The sequence below is a fragment of the Gastrolobium bilobum genome, unplaced genomic scaffold (genome assembly GCF_033153095.1).
Source record: "Gastrolobium bilobum isolate Gb01-03AN ecotype WA unplaced genomic scaffold, APGP_CSIRO_Gbil_v1 utg1083, whole genome shotgun sequence".
Lineage (NCBI taxonomy): Eukaryota > Viridiplantae > Streptophyta > Magnoliopsida > Fabales > Fabaceae > Gastrolobium > Gastrolobium bilobum.
This window is the reverse complement of record NW_026899966.1, coordinates 51,024-65,474: the sequence shown is the minus strand read 5'-3', so window position 1 is coordinate 65,474 and position 14,451 is coordinate 51,024. Positions and strand designations below refer to the sequence as shown.

At 33.8% G+C, this 14,451-nt stretch overlaps 2 protein-coding genes across 2 annotated transcripts; both read left to right on the top strand.

The window, feature by feature from the left end:
• The first annotated feature begins 540 nt into the window (after window positions 1–540).
• On the top strand, window positions 541–5,552 carry LOC133294422 (phosphoglycerate kinase, chloroplastic). Its single transcript, XM_061493068.1, has 7 exons — window positions 541–1,020; window positions 1,870–1,947; window positions 2,089–2,349; window positions 2,634–2,951; window positions 3,136–3,294; window positions 3,593–3,798; window positions 5,250–5,552. The coding sequence occupies exons 1-7, from the start codon at window positions 607–609 to the stop codon at window positions 5,263–5,265; spliced, it is 1,452 nt and encodes a 483-aa protein (XP_061349052.1). The 5' UTR covers window positions 541–606; the 3' UTR covers window positions 5,266–5,552.
• A 4,140-nt stretch (window positions 5,553–9,692) lies between these two features.
• LOC133294423 (phosphoglycerate kinase, cytosolic-like) lies at window positions 9,693–14,086 on the top strand. The gene is made up of 7 exons (XM_061493069.1): window positions 9,693–9,830; window positions 9,947–10,162; window positions 10,661–10,738; window positions 10,841–11,101; window positions 11,186–11,503; window positions 12,029–12,187; window positions 13,508–14,086. Exons 2-7 carry the CDS (start codon window positions 9,968–9,970, stop codon window positions 13,700–13,702), a joined length of 1,206 nt encoding a protein of 401 aa, XP_061349053.1. The 5' UTR covers window positions 9,693–9,830; window positions 9,947–9,967; the 3' UTR covers window positions 13,703–14,086.
• The last annotated feature ends 365 nt before the right edge of the window (window positions 14,087–14,451 follow it).

Here is a 14,451-nt window from a genome sequence, read left to right as displayed (position 1 = left end):
CATTCAATAATAATATACAAAATTCACTATTATATTTTTTTATAGTTAATTCACTATTATATTTAAATTCAAAACAAATTTATTTGTCCATCATTTATAATTACAACTCCAAATTTAAAAAATTATTAATATAAAATCATTTGCATTATCATAAAACAACATGTTCTTGTAACCAAATTGATTTTGCAAATTTAACAATATTATGGTTTAAAAACTTTACAAAGATCAAATTTTAAACCCGTACCATTTTTATCTTTCATGACATAATAATCTTATGAAAAAGTAAGAAAGAGAAAAAGAAGAGCAAGAGAGTCGAATATATGAGAGTGAAAAGCAAGGAAAATCATGAACCTCTCCTCAACGATAAGAGAAATCCAAAATCCCTTCCCCTTACCCAATCGTTCACTCCTTTGAACTCTACGTCCACATCTTTCATCATTGTCCTCTCTCTCTCTCTCTCACACACACACACACACACTTAGACACACATCACACACATACATTTCGACACATCACATTGCTTATAATAATCCTCTAAACTTCCACTCTTTCTTTCGTTTAAGTCCCAAAATTAAAAAACACACACTCTCTCTTTCTCTCTCTAGAATGGCTTCAGCTGCAGCAGCACCCACAACTTTCTCTCTCCTCCCCTCCACCAACTCCTCCGCCGCGACAACCACCTCCTCCTCCAGAGTCCAGCTCTCCTCCACCCTCCGCCTGCGCCCACTCCGGCGGCTGGGGTTCGCCGCCGCCGACCCACTCCTGGCGGTGCACGTGGCATCTCGGGTGCGATCAGTGAGTGGAAAGGGAACAAGAGGAGTGGTATCAATGGCGAAGAAGAGCGTTGGGGATTTGACTGCTTCTGACTTGAAAGGGAAAAGGGTGTTCGTGAGAGCTGACCTTAACGTTCCTCTCGATGATAACCAGAACATCACCGATGACACGAGGATCCGTGCAGCCATACCCACAATCAAACACCTCATCCAAAATGGTGCCAAAGTCATCCTTTCAACCCACTTGGTATGTTTCATTCTTGGGTCTTTCCCACATTTGCATTTTCATCTCTTGTTATTCTAAAGTTTGGCCCTTTTTTTTTCTCTCTCTCTTTTTGGATTCTCACTCTTCAATTAGTGAATGTACAATTTGATAACTTAATTGGTTCATTCTTTAGGGGATGAAGTTGTTATTAAGTTCACAACTTATTATCTTTTCGGAACAAATTGTATATGTACTTTTCAAATGTATTTATGTTAATTCTGTACTTCCAAGAGAGTTTTTTTTTTTCAAATATATTTTAAAAAAAATCTTGTCTGGAGCTAAAGTTACTTTTTTTTTTCAAGCTACTTAGTACGAAGATTAGTGAGTGTCTGGTGGATTCTTTGATCATTGTCTATAATGTTAGATTCAGCTTTTGCTATTTTATAATTGTAATGTTGGCTTTTTTTTATTCTTTGTATTTTTTTTATTTTTTTTGGTGTGCTTGAATTGAGGTTTTGAGTTTTTTGCTTCCAAATGCGTTTATGTGAATTCTGTATTTCAAAGAGAAAGACTTTGTTTTTTAGTTATTACATTTTCAGTTTTTATTTCTGCTTTTGAACTAGTCTTTGAAGGATAGGCCAGGAACAAAGGTGCTGCTATCTGTGGAACAATTTATTTTCTCGTTTTAATTGTGAGATTAGTATTCTAAAGAAATGGTTGGGTGGTTGGAACTTGGAAAAATTCAGTTTTGTTATAGATTTGGCGACATAGGTGTGATAGACTCTCTTGATATTAATGTAATTTTTCATTGCAAAGTAGATCGGTATAATAAACACTCTGGTTGTTTGAACTTGTAAGGTTAACCATTGTGGCTTTTATTGAAATTTCCAGGGACGGCCAAAGGGTGTCACTCCCAAATACAGCTTAGCACCTCTTGTTCCCCGGCTTTCCGAACTCATTGGCATCCAGGTATGTTTATATGTTGATGATGTTGGTGATTGAGGAGTAGGTTGAAAGACAGAGAAGGGAAATAATTTATAATTCTTGATATTTTTGGTGGATAATTACAATGTTCCTGTCTTTTTCTGTTTGGATACGGACAATTCACAGGTTGTCAAGGCTGATGACAGTATTGGTCCAGAAGTAGAAAAGTTGGTGGCTTCCCTTCCAGATGGAGGTGTTCTTCTTCTAGAAAATGTGAGGTTTTACAAGGAGGAAGAGCAGAATGATCCTGAGCATGCAAAAAAGCTTGCCTCTCTAGCAGATCTGTATGTGAATGATGCGTTTGGTACTGCTCATAGGGCACATGCATCAACAGAAGGGGTCACTAAATTCCTGAAGCCATCTGTTGCTGGTTTCCTTTTGCAAAAGGTGGGTTTATCTCTCCTTTTATACTAAATCATTATCAACAGCTAAGCCAACTTTCTGCAAACTATCTGAATAAAGTTCCTGAACTTCGTAACTATCACATTTTTGTGATTCTTCTTCTAATAAGTTTGATCACTTGATGTTGAGTAAAATTTCATGCCAAACGTGAATCATTCTTCAGGGAGAAGTTAATGTTCAATTTTTCATTTTTTCTATTTAAATATCAAATATATATTTCATCAATGTTATAATAATTAGTTTTTCACGAGTATCTTTTCATGTTTTAGGAACTTGACTACCTTGTTGGGGCAGTATCAAACCCAAAAAGGCCTTTTGCTGCCATTGTGGGTGGTTCCAAGGTCTCATCTAAAATTGGAGTGATTGAGTCACTTCTAGAAAAAGTTGACATCCTTCTTCTTGGTGGAGGAATGATCTTCACATTTTACAAGGCACAAGGTCTTTCAGTGGGTTCATCCCTTGTAGAGGAAGATAAGTTGGATCTTGCTACATCACTACTTGCAAAAGCCAAGGCAAAGGGGGTGTCTCTCTTGTTACCAAGTGACGTGGTGATAGCAGACAAATTTGCTCCTGATGCAAACAGCAAGGTTTGTATTTTCTAAGCTCCTTTAGATAAGATATTGGTCAGAAGACCTGGTCAGTTGAACCATTTAAAATATTAATGATGCAGCAGACAAACATTTGTACCATTAGCAATGAAAATTAATATTCGTGTTTATTCATTCTGAAACATTTGCAGCCAAAACTTAAATTCTACATTAACCCTTTCAGGTTGTGCCATCATCTGCTATTCCTGATGGCTGGATGGGATTGGATGTTGGTCCAGATTCTGTTAAAACATTCAATGATGCTTTGGATACTACCAAAACCATCATATGGAATGGACCAATGGGAGTGTTTGAGTTTGAAAAGTTTGCTGTTGGGACAGAGGTATGCAAGAACCCTTCATACGGACTTCGGTTTATATTACATGCTTAAGCATGTTTGCAGTCAATAAAAATATGACCACTCTAAAGTGATATGCATATTGCATACTCAGAAATATGCCGTAGGAGTTAGTCTTCCTAATGTGACTTGTACATCTTGTAAAATATATGCTTGTTCATTCATTTAACAGATTAAGTAATGTATTGTATTAGGGATGATTCTAATGTCATCTTTAGATAACATATTCTTCTGTATGGCTAATAAATATGTACATAATTTTCATTTTGTACCATTCTTTCAGGCTATTGCGAAGAAGCTGGCTGTCCTCAGTGGAAAGGGGGTGACAACAATCATTGGAGGAGGAGATTCTGTCGCTGCGGTGGAGAAAGTAGGAGTTGCAAGTGTCATGAGCCACATATCTACTGGTGGTGGTGCCAGTTTGGAGTTATTGGAAGGCAAAGAGCTTCCTGGCGTCCTTGCTCTTGATGAAGCCACGCCAGTTGCTGTGTAAGACAATTTTCAGCTTGGAAATTTTTCCCATCATCGGTGTCATTGTTCTCACAACCTTGTAAAAGAGCATATGTTGTAGGAACCTTCCGAGTCTGTTAGTGTAAATTTTATTATGCTTGAGTTAATTTGCTTCACAGATAAATTGCGTGTAACTGTAAACCCAGGCTGAGAGCCATAAATTCAAATAATAAATCCATTAAGTGCTGCCATTACTATTTTTGTATTTAGCTTTCATCTTATGTCAGAAAGGTTCGAGTCTAGAAAACAATCTCTTTGTAATAATGCAAGAGTAAGACTGTGTATAATCCTCGCAAGCCGGGGAGCCTTGTGCACCAGAATTTGCCTTTTTTAGCTTGCATCTGACCCTTGTCCTAAAAGCTAGCTTATGAAGTAGGAGAGCCCAAATTACATAGTAACATTTCACCATGCTTCGCAGCCCCGGCACCTAGGTGGGCTGGCTTTGGCCTAGTCTTTTTTTCTAGACTTGGACGAACACTGCAATGGCAGCGTCATTGGCAACGGCCTTGCTCAATTGCAATCAAGAAACATAGTGGAAGGCTCTGATATCAATTGATATGAATCTTGGGAGAGCCTCATCCCAAAAGATAGTCTATGAGGTAGAAGAGTCCAAAGTACGTATAAATCTCACACCAGAATCTTATGTTTTCGATGTAGGACTTCAAGTCTCATACCTTGAAGTAGGATCGTACAATTTGTTTATAAAGATGGACGCCAAGTGAATTCCTGTTAATCTAGACTTTTTAGCAAGTACTCTCTACCACAAGTAGTTGGTTGATTGTGAAGTCTTAGGCTTGAGATGACAAATCTCGTTTGTGGAGAGGAAGGCATTGAATGATTGAAAAAGAAGTGGATCCCATGGACTCTCGAAAACCTGAGCAGCATAATCTTAAAAACTATTGTGTGTCTTGTTTACCGTCAATGTTCCTAAGCCACAAAACTGAGAAGCATCCTATCCTTTTCCATAGTCTGAGCCTACCACATTAATTAAGATGTCTTTTGAAACTACAAAAGAGAAGCATATTTTTCGCTGTACACATCATCCAATAGCATCTAATGGCATTTTGTAGGATTTGGTACATGTAGACATTAACTATTCTTATGCTTATTCTTTACGGGGAATACATCTATCATGTAACATGATAGAAAAAGTGATTTCTATTGATCCATCGATTATTGTGCTAACATTTTTTTGTTTTTTTTCACAATAGACCCCACCAAAGTTTGTTAGTGTAGGAAATTGGTTTTCTATCATGTTACATGACATAAGTATTTTCCATTCTTTATAGGGTAAGTAATTCAAATTTTTTGGGTACATTGTTCCTTATTTATTTTAATTCGTGGCATACATATACATTGCATCATCTTCTTTAACTATATGGAAACTTTAATTTTATGTCATTATTGTGGCTTCTTTGCATCATGTTCAGGCCGTCCAAGCTGTAGTTCAATTTTCTTCTCTTCGCCTGCTGTGAGGACTTCCATTTCTACGTCAGAATTGCACGCCTACCATCCTTTTTGAGTGTAGGGAATTGGAATTCTGATTCCGGATTCTAAATCCTGCAAGCTGGGTTCTGTATTAAATTGGGTCAAAGCAAAATTAATGTTATGAATAAACAATGCAATGTCAAACATGCATGATATATCAATTAATTTATTATGTTTTTCATTTTTAAACAAAAAATAAAAAACTTTATATAATGTGTACTACTCTACTCCTATTTCTTAATCTACTAAAAAATTTTAGTTTGTGCCTTTATGATTTTATTTTATTTTGGTAACATCCTTTATGATTTTCTAATGCAAAAGTTTTTCTCGATACAAATACTACAAATATGATTTATTATTAAGCCCGTAGATGGGGTGTTAACGGGCCAAGCCGAGCTGAGTTTTGATTTCAAAACGCTAAATCTATGTTTAAATATGTCAACCTGACCAAGTTTGTTACCTGTTATTAATATAATTATCGGTCTGTGGCTTGGTTTATTTACAAAAAATAAAAGCTTGGTTTAGTCTGTTTAAAAAAAATAATATAACAAAAATTTATCTAAACAGAATATACAATCAACAGCACTAGTAATTCCATAAATATTTATAAATTCAATGTATATCCAAACAGTATAACATAGAATAAAATTATTCAAAAAATCTGTTTAACCAATAAAATGGGATGAAATGGATTGAGGAGAGAGAGAGAAGCTATTACAAGTAGTATAAAAAATATAAAATAAAAATAAAAATTAATATGCTAGGCCAGCTTAAGAGGCTCTACCCTTAGAGTTTTTGAATTAGAGTCTGAGGCCTTTTTACTAAACGAGCTTTTATACAAGTTTAAGCCTTGTACTAACAACCAATTTTGGACATGTAAGCTCAGGCTTTCATTGGCCGAGGCAAAGGCCCCTAAAACACCCCTGGTTCGTTTACCACCCCTATCCGTAGATCATACCCGAGTACAATTTGCGATTATTGACCGTGGCTTCTGATTTATTGTAATTTTTTTAGTAGTTTGGATTTGGACTCATGAATAGCTGTTATTAGGGTTTTCTAATCCTATTTATATTCTCATTGTAAATCGAGTGACTTGTAATGAGTGGCGGTGTGATGAATGTAGTACAGACAAGCTAGAAGTAGCATAAATTGGGTGAATCAGGATAAATCACTGTGTCAATTCTCTCTTTCTCTTTTCATTTTGCTATTTGTGTGTGATTGTCGATTTCCAACACAGAGACTGTGCAAGTATGAGACTATACAATTGGGAATAGCTTATAAGAATTAATAGGTACTACCTATACTAACAAGATTCATATACTTTTCGATAGCCCGTAACGAAAGAATTTCATAGTTAAATGTGCTTAACTTGGAGCAATTATAAAATGGGTGACCTCCTAAGAACTTTTATCAGAAAATGTGAGTAAGGACAAAGCACGCTAAAAAAGTGTCGTGTTAGTGGATAGAGATAAAGATATTTAATTTAAACCTCTTCCAAAGGTGGCATGTGATGATCGAACCGATGCCTTTTATTTTTCTGCTTACTCAACTTCCTTACTACTAACTAAGCTACCACTATTTGGTAGAGACTCTAAGGGAATGTTTGGTAGGAGAAAAAAAAAATTATCCAGAAAAGTAGGGTGAGGAAAATAATTTAACTATATTTGATAGGAGTAAAGTAAAAAAGTGGTTGGCAAAATTTTTTTGATCGGTAACAATTTTACACATGATGTCAATAGGAAACTTTACCATTCAAGATATGGTAAAACAATTTGCCCACAGTCAACACATCTTTTCTTATCTTATCCAATAATAAATTTTGGTCTACCAAACACCTTTTCTTATCTTATCCGGCTATAACTTTTCCCCACCATGTTCCCGACAAATTCTTTTGACTGGTAAAAAAAAATATCTCCTCTACCAAACGCCACCTAAGTATTAAACTTGAGTTTTATTAATCTCCTTCCACATAAGATAGTTATCTTATGTGGTAGAGAGAAAATGGGTGAGTCTCACCATTACAAGTAAAAAGAAAAAGAAGATGTTATCAAAAAAAAAAAAAAAGAAAAAGAAGAAAAAAGTGGGGTCGGAGTGAGAGAAAATGAGATAAGTTACCTTATGTAAAAAGAAATTAATATTTCCCATTAAACTTACGTCTTTCCTACATTTTCTATAAGGATATGTTTCGTTGTTACATTTTTGTATTTTATCTCATGCGTGTAAAATAAATATAATGGCCTTTATATTTTTTTACAAATATCCCAACTTCTCGTTCTTACATATATTTTATTAATTATATTTGTATTATTTATTTTCATTGTAATAACATGTTTATAATTCGATTTTGAAAAAAATAAGTCATTCTTGTATATTTAATTTTTTTTTTCATTCGAATTCATTGTAATTATTATGTCTTCACTCAATTCGTGTGACTCAGCTCTACTTTTTTTTTCCTATTTAGTTCACTGAACAGTTGAGTAACTTGTTACTTAGAGTTACAATAATTCTCGCAGTATGTCTTGCTAGGCCTCCATTGTGAATGTGATATTTTGATTTATTTTAAAAATTTGACATTTGACATTTATAAAATATTATATAAAATTATTTTAGATTGTATTAAATCTTTAAAATTTACAAGATATATCTTGTTTCTTATTGTTAACTGGTAGCTTCCATAATATATAACAAATGTTTATTACTCAGGTTGTAAAATTGTACCAAAAATTTCTCAAAATTTGAAAGTATAACTTATTTTAAAATATTATTTTACTAAATATGTTATTGTGATAAATAAATGACTTAACCTATACATTAATTTTAATTAACTTACCTTATATATAAATTATAGTTTGACATCACCAAACTACTTGGACCAACTAATAAAGAATTATTTCACGTAATCGAATTAATTAATTAATTAACCGGTGAAAAAATAAAATATGATTGGTCGACCGGTGAATCACTTTTCAATCGGTGCACGAGTAAACGGAACGAATCACTTCACTCTACAATCTACATTTAGCAATTTTAAACTAAAAGAAGAATAAAATAAATTGAAAGAGTTTGATGCTGAATGGAATATTCCTTTATGAAACTTCCTTGTCCCTCCTCGTCTGTCCTTTTCATTTATGAAATTCTCTTTATGAACTTTGCATGATTTTTACGCTTGTTTTCTTCATTATTCACCAAATGTTCTAGAATATAAGAATCCTTTTTGTTTCTACTTCTGTTTTTGCAAAATATGAGACTTCGGTGGTATTTTTTCGGTTTACTTCCAAATGATTGCTAAATGAATATTTTGATACAGAGTTTAATTGTGTTGATACTTAAAAGACTAGATATACAACACATATTCTATATTATTCAATTTATTTTCAATGTTTATTGAGTCACATTACTATCTTGCATATACATTCACATCAAACCTAATCCAATAACTCTTATACATTTAATTCATAATCCCCTAAAATTGATCTAAATAAAATAAAAGATCAATTAAGTCCAAGCTTTCCATTTTAGTGAAAAAAAGTTTGCTAAGAAAAAGAAAAATATATCAATTATAACAATTTAACAAACATAGAAGAAAATCAATGCACTGAAATATGTTGGTTCAAGAGGAAGAAGCTGAAGTTCCCTAAAAATGTAGTTTTATTTTTTATTTGAAAATTTATGTGTATAGAAAAAAAATAAAACCACGGAGAAAAGTCTTTATTTTTCACATTTAATAATGGGAGATTAGTTTTTCCTTTATCAAACAAAAATATTCAGAAAAAAATAGATAAAGAGAGAGAAATAGAGATAATGAAAACCAGTGGATAAAAACGTGAAACTATGAAAATTGTTTTAATATTTTTATAATAATATTAAAAATTCAGTGCATCATTTATTAAAGTTTAAAACTTTTTACTACATTAATATTATATGAATTGAGGAAGAATTTTTTCACGATTTCGTATAAAAATAATAAGTCTTCATCCTAATTGCAATTGTTGATATCTGTACATCTAATAATTATAGTTTATTAAAATTATATACAATAATTAATTATTTATCTCTAATAAATTATCATCCTCAAATACATAGAAATCAATAACTAAAATATAAATAAAATTTATTATTCTTACACCCAACTAAAAATATCCATCCTTATATAATGTCACTGGTATTTTATACAAAAAAAAAAATGTCACTGGTATTAAGAGGATGTGTGTAGTGAAGATTTATTCAAATCTATGAATGCAAATGTAAGAAGAGTGAAACAATGGACCCAAAAACGTTGGGCTAACGATGCTAAAGCCATGTTTGGTTAGAACTCAAGTTTCCACCTCTAATCCACAGATTCTAGTTCTGCTGCGCCCACCATGCCACCCCAATAAGAGATTTCCCAAACAGGGAACAAATATTCACACATGTGGTACACACGAGTGCCACTAAGCCAGCTTTCTCTATAAATCTTCTGGAACGTTCTTTCATTTTCCTCGTCCAAACTTTGATCTTAAGCTGAGATTTCCACATAACCCATTGTGAGTTTCGCCGTCAAAGCTTGAATCTTTGTTGCTCTTCCCTTGTTGGGTTCTCTTCTGATTCTTTGTTTGGTTTCTAATTTTTGTTTTTGTATTGTTTTGTTTTGGATTTGAAGGTGATTTAGATTTGTGAAAAAATGGCGACAAAGAGGAGCGTGGGAACGTTGAAGGAGGGTGATTTGAAGGGGAAGAGAGTGTTCGTGAGGGTTGATCTGAACGTTCCTTTGGATGATAACTTGAACATCACAGATGACACTAGAATCCGTGCTTGTGTTCCCACCATCAAGTACTTGACCGGTTATGGTGCCAAGGTCATCCTTTCAAGCCATCTGGTATGCTATCTATCTATCTATCTATTTCATGTGTTTTATGTATTTGGGTGTCTTGTTTTATATCTATCTGTCTATTTATCATGAGTTTTCATTAGATTGGTTATATGTTTGTTTGTTTGTTTGATTTGTTATAGTAACTGGGAAAAGCAATGTCTTTTCACTGACTGATCATTTTTTTCCTTAAAAAAAACAAGGAAATATTTTTATGGTTGTAAAGTTTGATTGGTGATGTTGATCCACTTCGTGGTGAGCTGTCTCTCTATTTAAATTGATTTTACTGTGATTTTATTCCATTTTTTAAATGGGATCATTGAATAATACCAATCTGAATGTTTACTGATAGTTTTATGATGTTGTTGTTGTTGTGTCTTTTTTTTTGTTTAAGGTTTAGATGTATCAGTTAAATAGTTAAAAGACCATGAATGTCAGAGAAGTGTGATGTGAGTGTTAGTAACTTGAAAAATGATGTTTCTGTCTTCAATATGCTGTTGTTTTCAGGGTCGGCCAAAGGGTGTGACACCAAAATACAGTTTGAAGCCACTTGTGCCAAGGCTGTCTGAACTACTTGGAATTGAGGTATGCCTTTTAAACTGTTGTATTTTGTTTTGGAATTCCCTCACCCCCTTCTTATTTGCTGGGTTTACTTTTATTCATCATGTCATTATGGTTTGATTATAGGTTAAGATGGCAAATGACAGTATAGGGGAGGAAGTTGAAAAATTGGTTGCACAAATTCCAGAAGGTGGTGTTTTGCTTCTAGAGAATGTGAGGTTCTATAAGGAGGAAGAGAAGAATGACCCTGAATATGCAAAGAAGCTGGCTTCTCTTGCTGATCTCTATGTTAATGATGCATTTGGCACTGCCCACAGAGCTCATGCTTCTACAGAAGGAGTGGCCAAATTCTTGAAGCCCTCTGTTGCAGGATTCCTTATGCAGAAGGTATGTAGGAAGCAATTGTCAGTTCCATTGTATGTTGGGTAATTTATGTAATTGATTGATCTGTTACTTGCTCAATTGTTTCAGGAGCTTGACTATCTAGTTGGAGCCGTGTCGAACCCCAAGAAGCCATTTGCTGCTATTGTTGGTGGGTCAAAGGTGTCTTCGAAGATTGGAGTTATTGAAACCTTGTTGGGGAAAGTTGACTACCTCTTGCTTGGTGGAGGGATGATCTTTACCTTTTACAAGGCCCAGGGTCATTCAGTTGGGTCATCTCTTGTGGAGGAAGACAAGCTTGATCTTGCAACTTCACTTCTTGAGAAGGCCAAGGCTAAAGGTGTTTCCCTGTTGCTTCCAACCGATGTGGTCATAGCTGACAAGTTTGCTGCTGATGCTAACAGCAAGGTACTAGCTTGAAGAGTTGGGATTAGGAATTCTATGAATGCGCTTACACTTTTGAGCTAAGAAGATATTAATGTGACTTTTCATAGCTCGTTAGGAAATGGAATCCGATAAAGGAAATTGAAAGCAATAAATGGAATCCTGAAATTTAATGTGGAAAACCCTCAAACAAATCAAGGGAAAAAATTACGAGGCAAGAGTAGAAATTTTTTTACTTACAAACTCCCTTTATTTACAAGAAGAGAACAATTTTATCTCTCTCCGGAATTAACAGAATCTCTCACAAAACTCACTCAAGAAAATATAGGAGAAAGAAGATTTTGGTGTACATAGAAAAGAGGGGTTTTGGGGGGGGGGGGGGGGGGGGGGGGGGGGTGCTTGTATTTATAGCGCCCTCACCCTTTTGCCTTAACATATTCCCACCAATGTGGAATTTATAATGAGTTCTAACATTACTTTATGATCATATATTTGTAGTAGTGGTTAGAATGTTGAGATATACTTAAAGCTTTGCTTATATGTTCTCAGGTTGTGCCAGCATCAAGCATCCCGGACGGATGGATGGGATTGGATATTGGACCCGATTCCATCATAACATTTAGTCAAGCATTGGATAAGACTCAGACCATCATTTGGAATGGACCAATGGGTGTTTTTGAGTTTGATAAGTTTGCAGCAGGAACAGAGGTATGAACGTTTTTAAAGTTATTATAAGTACACCTAATAGATCATCCATCATTTCTTAAAGTTATTTCTAAATTGCTTCACTGTAAATTAGTGTCAATCCATTTATATGTATTGTCATTGTCGCTAGCCGACACATCAGATCCTTCATATAGTTTTCAGAATTCGACTGGATCATATAGGCTGGTTGGACTGGTAAAAAAAAGAACACCAGTAAAATTTGTTTTTTTTAACGAAATTTAATATTTTTTTTAGGCTTTAATGTTTATACAGGGAATGTAGATAAGTTATCTACATTCACTCCCAAAACGATGTTGTTTTGAGTTGAAAGATAAAAAAATTGTAATGAAAAAGACTATTGTAATCTTGAAATAAATTATAATTACAAATATATCTTAATTTTCGCCTCAAAATGACGTCGTTTTGGGTTCAATGTAGATAACTTATTTATATTGATAGCAGAAAAGACAAATCTTTTTTTATTACATTTATTATTTGGTTCTTAATTTATTATCAAAACTTAGTCTTTTTTTCTTGTAGTTTATCCCATGTAAAACAAATAGGAGGTTATAATTAGAGGTGTAAATGAGTTAGGCCGGCCTACAGTGTCTTACGGCCTAGCTTATATTAGGTCAGACTTAGCCTATAATAAATAGTCAAATTATAACAGGTTTAGGCATTTAAAAAAACCTATTTAGAAAGCAGTTATAGGCTTTTTTTGTACATGTCGGGCCTATAAGCCTACAAGCTATCCTACATCATATTATTTATTTTAAATAAAATAAATAAAATTATTAGTTTAATAATTTTGAATAATAAAGTAATATTATTTTAGTTATTGTTTTAATTATAGAATGTTTAAAAGCCTTAAACAGGCTAATAGATCTAGGATAAGGTTTTTTATTTTTTAAAAATAGGTTAGGCCAGACTTAAATTTTTTAGACTTGAGCTTTTCAAACAAGCCTAACCTATTTAAGCCAAAGTCTAGCCTAGCTTATTTACACCCCTAGTTGTAATGCATTAAGAGTGTCTTGTTAAGAAACATTTTTAATATTTTTCCTTGGTTTTATTTATGTACTTAATATTTATTTATTTCTTTATATTTGTATAAAATTTTCCTTGGTTTTACTCTGGTTCAAACCCCATTGAACCTTAAAATTTTCTCAGGTATTCATTCATTGACCGGTTTGCTTTGGGGAACATTGCATGTACTGATAAAAAATTCTTTGGAGCTTTAAAATTATGCTACATTGGTACTTCAACTTTTTATAGTTTGATTTATTTTAGCACTAGCAAGTAATGAGTGTTCTCTTTTGTGTACAGGCTATAGCCAAGAAACTGGCTGAGCTAAGTGGGAAGGGAGTAACAACGATCATTGGAGGAGGTGACTCAGTTGCTGCTGTGGAGAAGGTTGGACTTGCAGAAAAGATGAGCCACATCTCAACTGGTGGTGGTGCCAGCTTAGAGCTTCTTGAGGGGAAGCAACTCCCTGGTGTTCTTGCTCTTGATGATGCTTGAGCATATACATGATGATATAGCCCATACCTTTGTATTCTGTGCTTTATTATGGTTGGGTTTCAACCAATGTTTGATTGTAGAGGCATAATATAGGATAGACTTCAAAATAAGAGGTTTTTGTGACATTTATAATGTTACAGTGCGTATGATGAGATTGTTCCTGAACAATTTTTATTTCCAAAGGTGGAGGTTCTTTGGTTTTGTTGGCTGCCAATTTTCTTCTCTCTGCTGGCAGTATGTCGTCGTTCAATACCATAGTGTTGTAGTCATTGTCGTCCTTTCATGTATGGTTTGCCCTTGTTTTTCACTATCTTTTAATGCAACATTAACATTGTACTGCGATGGTTAACATTTAGCAACTGATGGACATCAAAAACTACGAGTTGCATGCTTGTTATGTGACAATCGGTCAACAATTTGTTTTTGGATGGCATCAAGTGTTTCATGTTGTCAAATAATTTGAAATTGGTAAATGTGTCAAATACAAAAGCTTGTTAGAAAATTGTTTTACAATTTTTTTTTGTTTTTTGATAACAACAATTTTGTTTTTAGTTGAACAATCTGAACTAAATATAACATTTAAACTTGCATCTAAAAAAAATATGTAACATTTATTCCTGAAGGCTAAAATCGGACAACGGTAGTTTGTTACAACTATTGTCATATTAGCATAATTGAATCTATTTGACTGATAGTAACAACGGGTTCTGTAGATATGGAATAATATGATTTAGAACATAAGTATTTAC

Coding starts and splice junctions, on each gene's coding strand:
- LOC133294423 (XM_061493069.1), top strand. CDS start 9,968: ATGGCGACAAAGAGGAGCGTGGGAACGTTGAAGGAGGGTGATTTGAAG. Junction 10,739..10,840: donor CTGAACTACTTGGAATTGAG/GTATGCCTTTTA, acceptor GTTTGATTATAG/GTTAAGATGGCAAATGACAG. Junction 11,102..11,185: donor CAGGATTCCTTATGCAGAAG/GTATGTAGGAAG, acceptor CAATTGTTTCAG/GAGCTTGACTATCTAGTTGG.
- LOC133294422 (XM_061493068.1), top strand. CDS start 607: ATGGCTTCAGCTGCAGCAGCACCCACAACTTTCTCTCTCCTCCCCTCC. Junction 2,350..2,633: donor CTGGTTTCCTTTTGCAAAAG/GTGGGTTTATCT, acceptor TTCATGTTTTAG/GAACTTGACTACCTTGTTGG. Junction 3,295..3,592: donor AGTTTGCTGTTGGGACAGAG/GTATGCAAGAAC, acceptor CCATTCTTTCAG/GCTATTGCGAAGAAGCTGGC.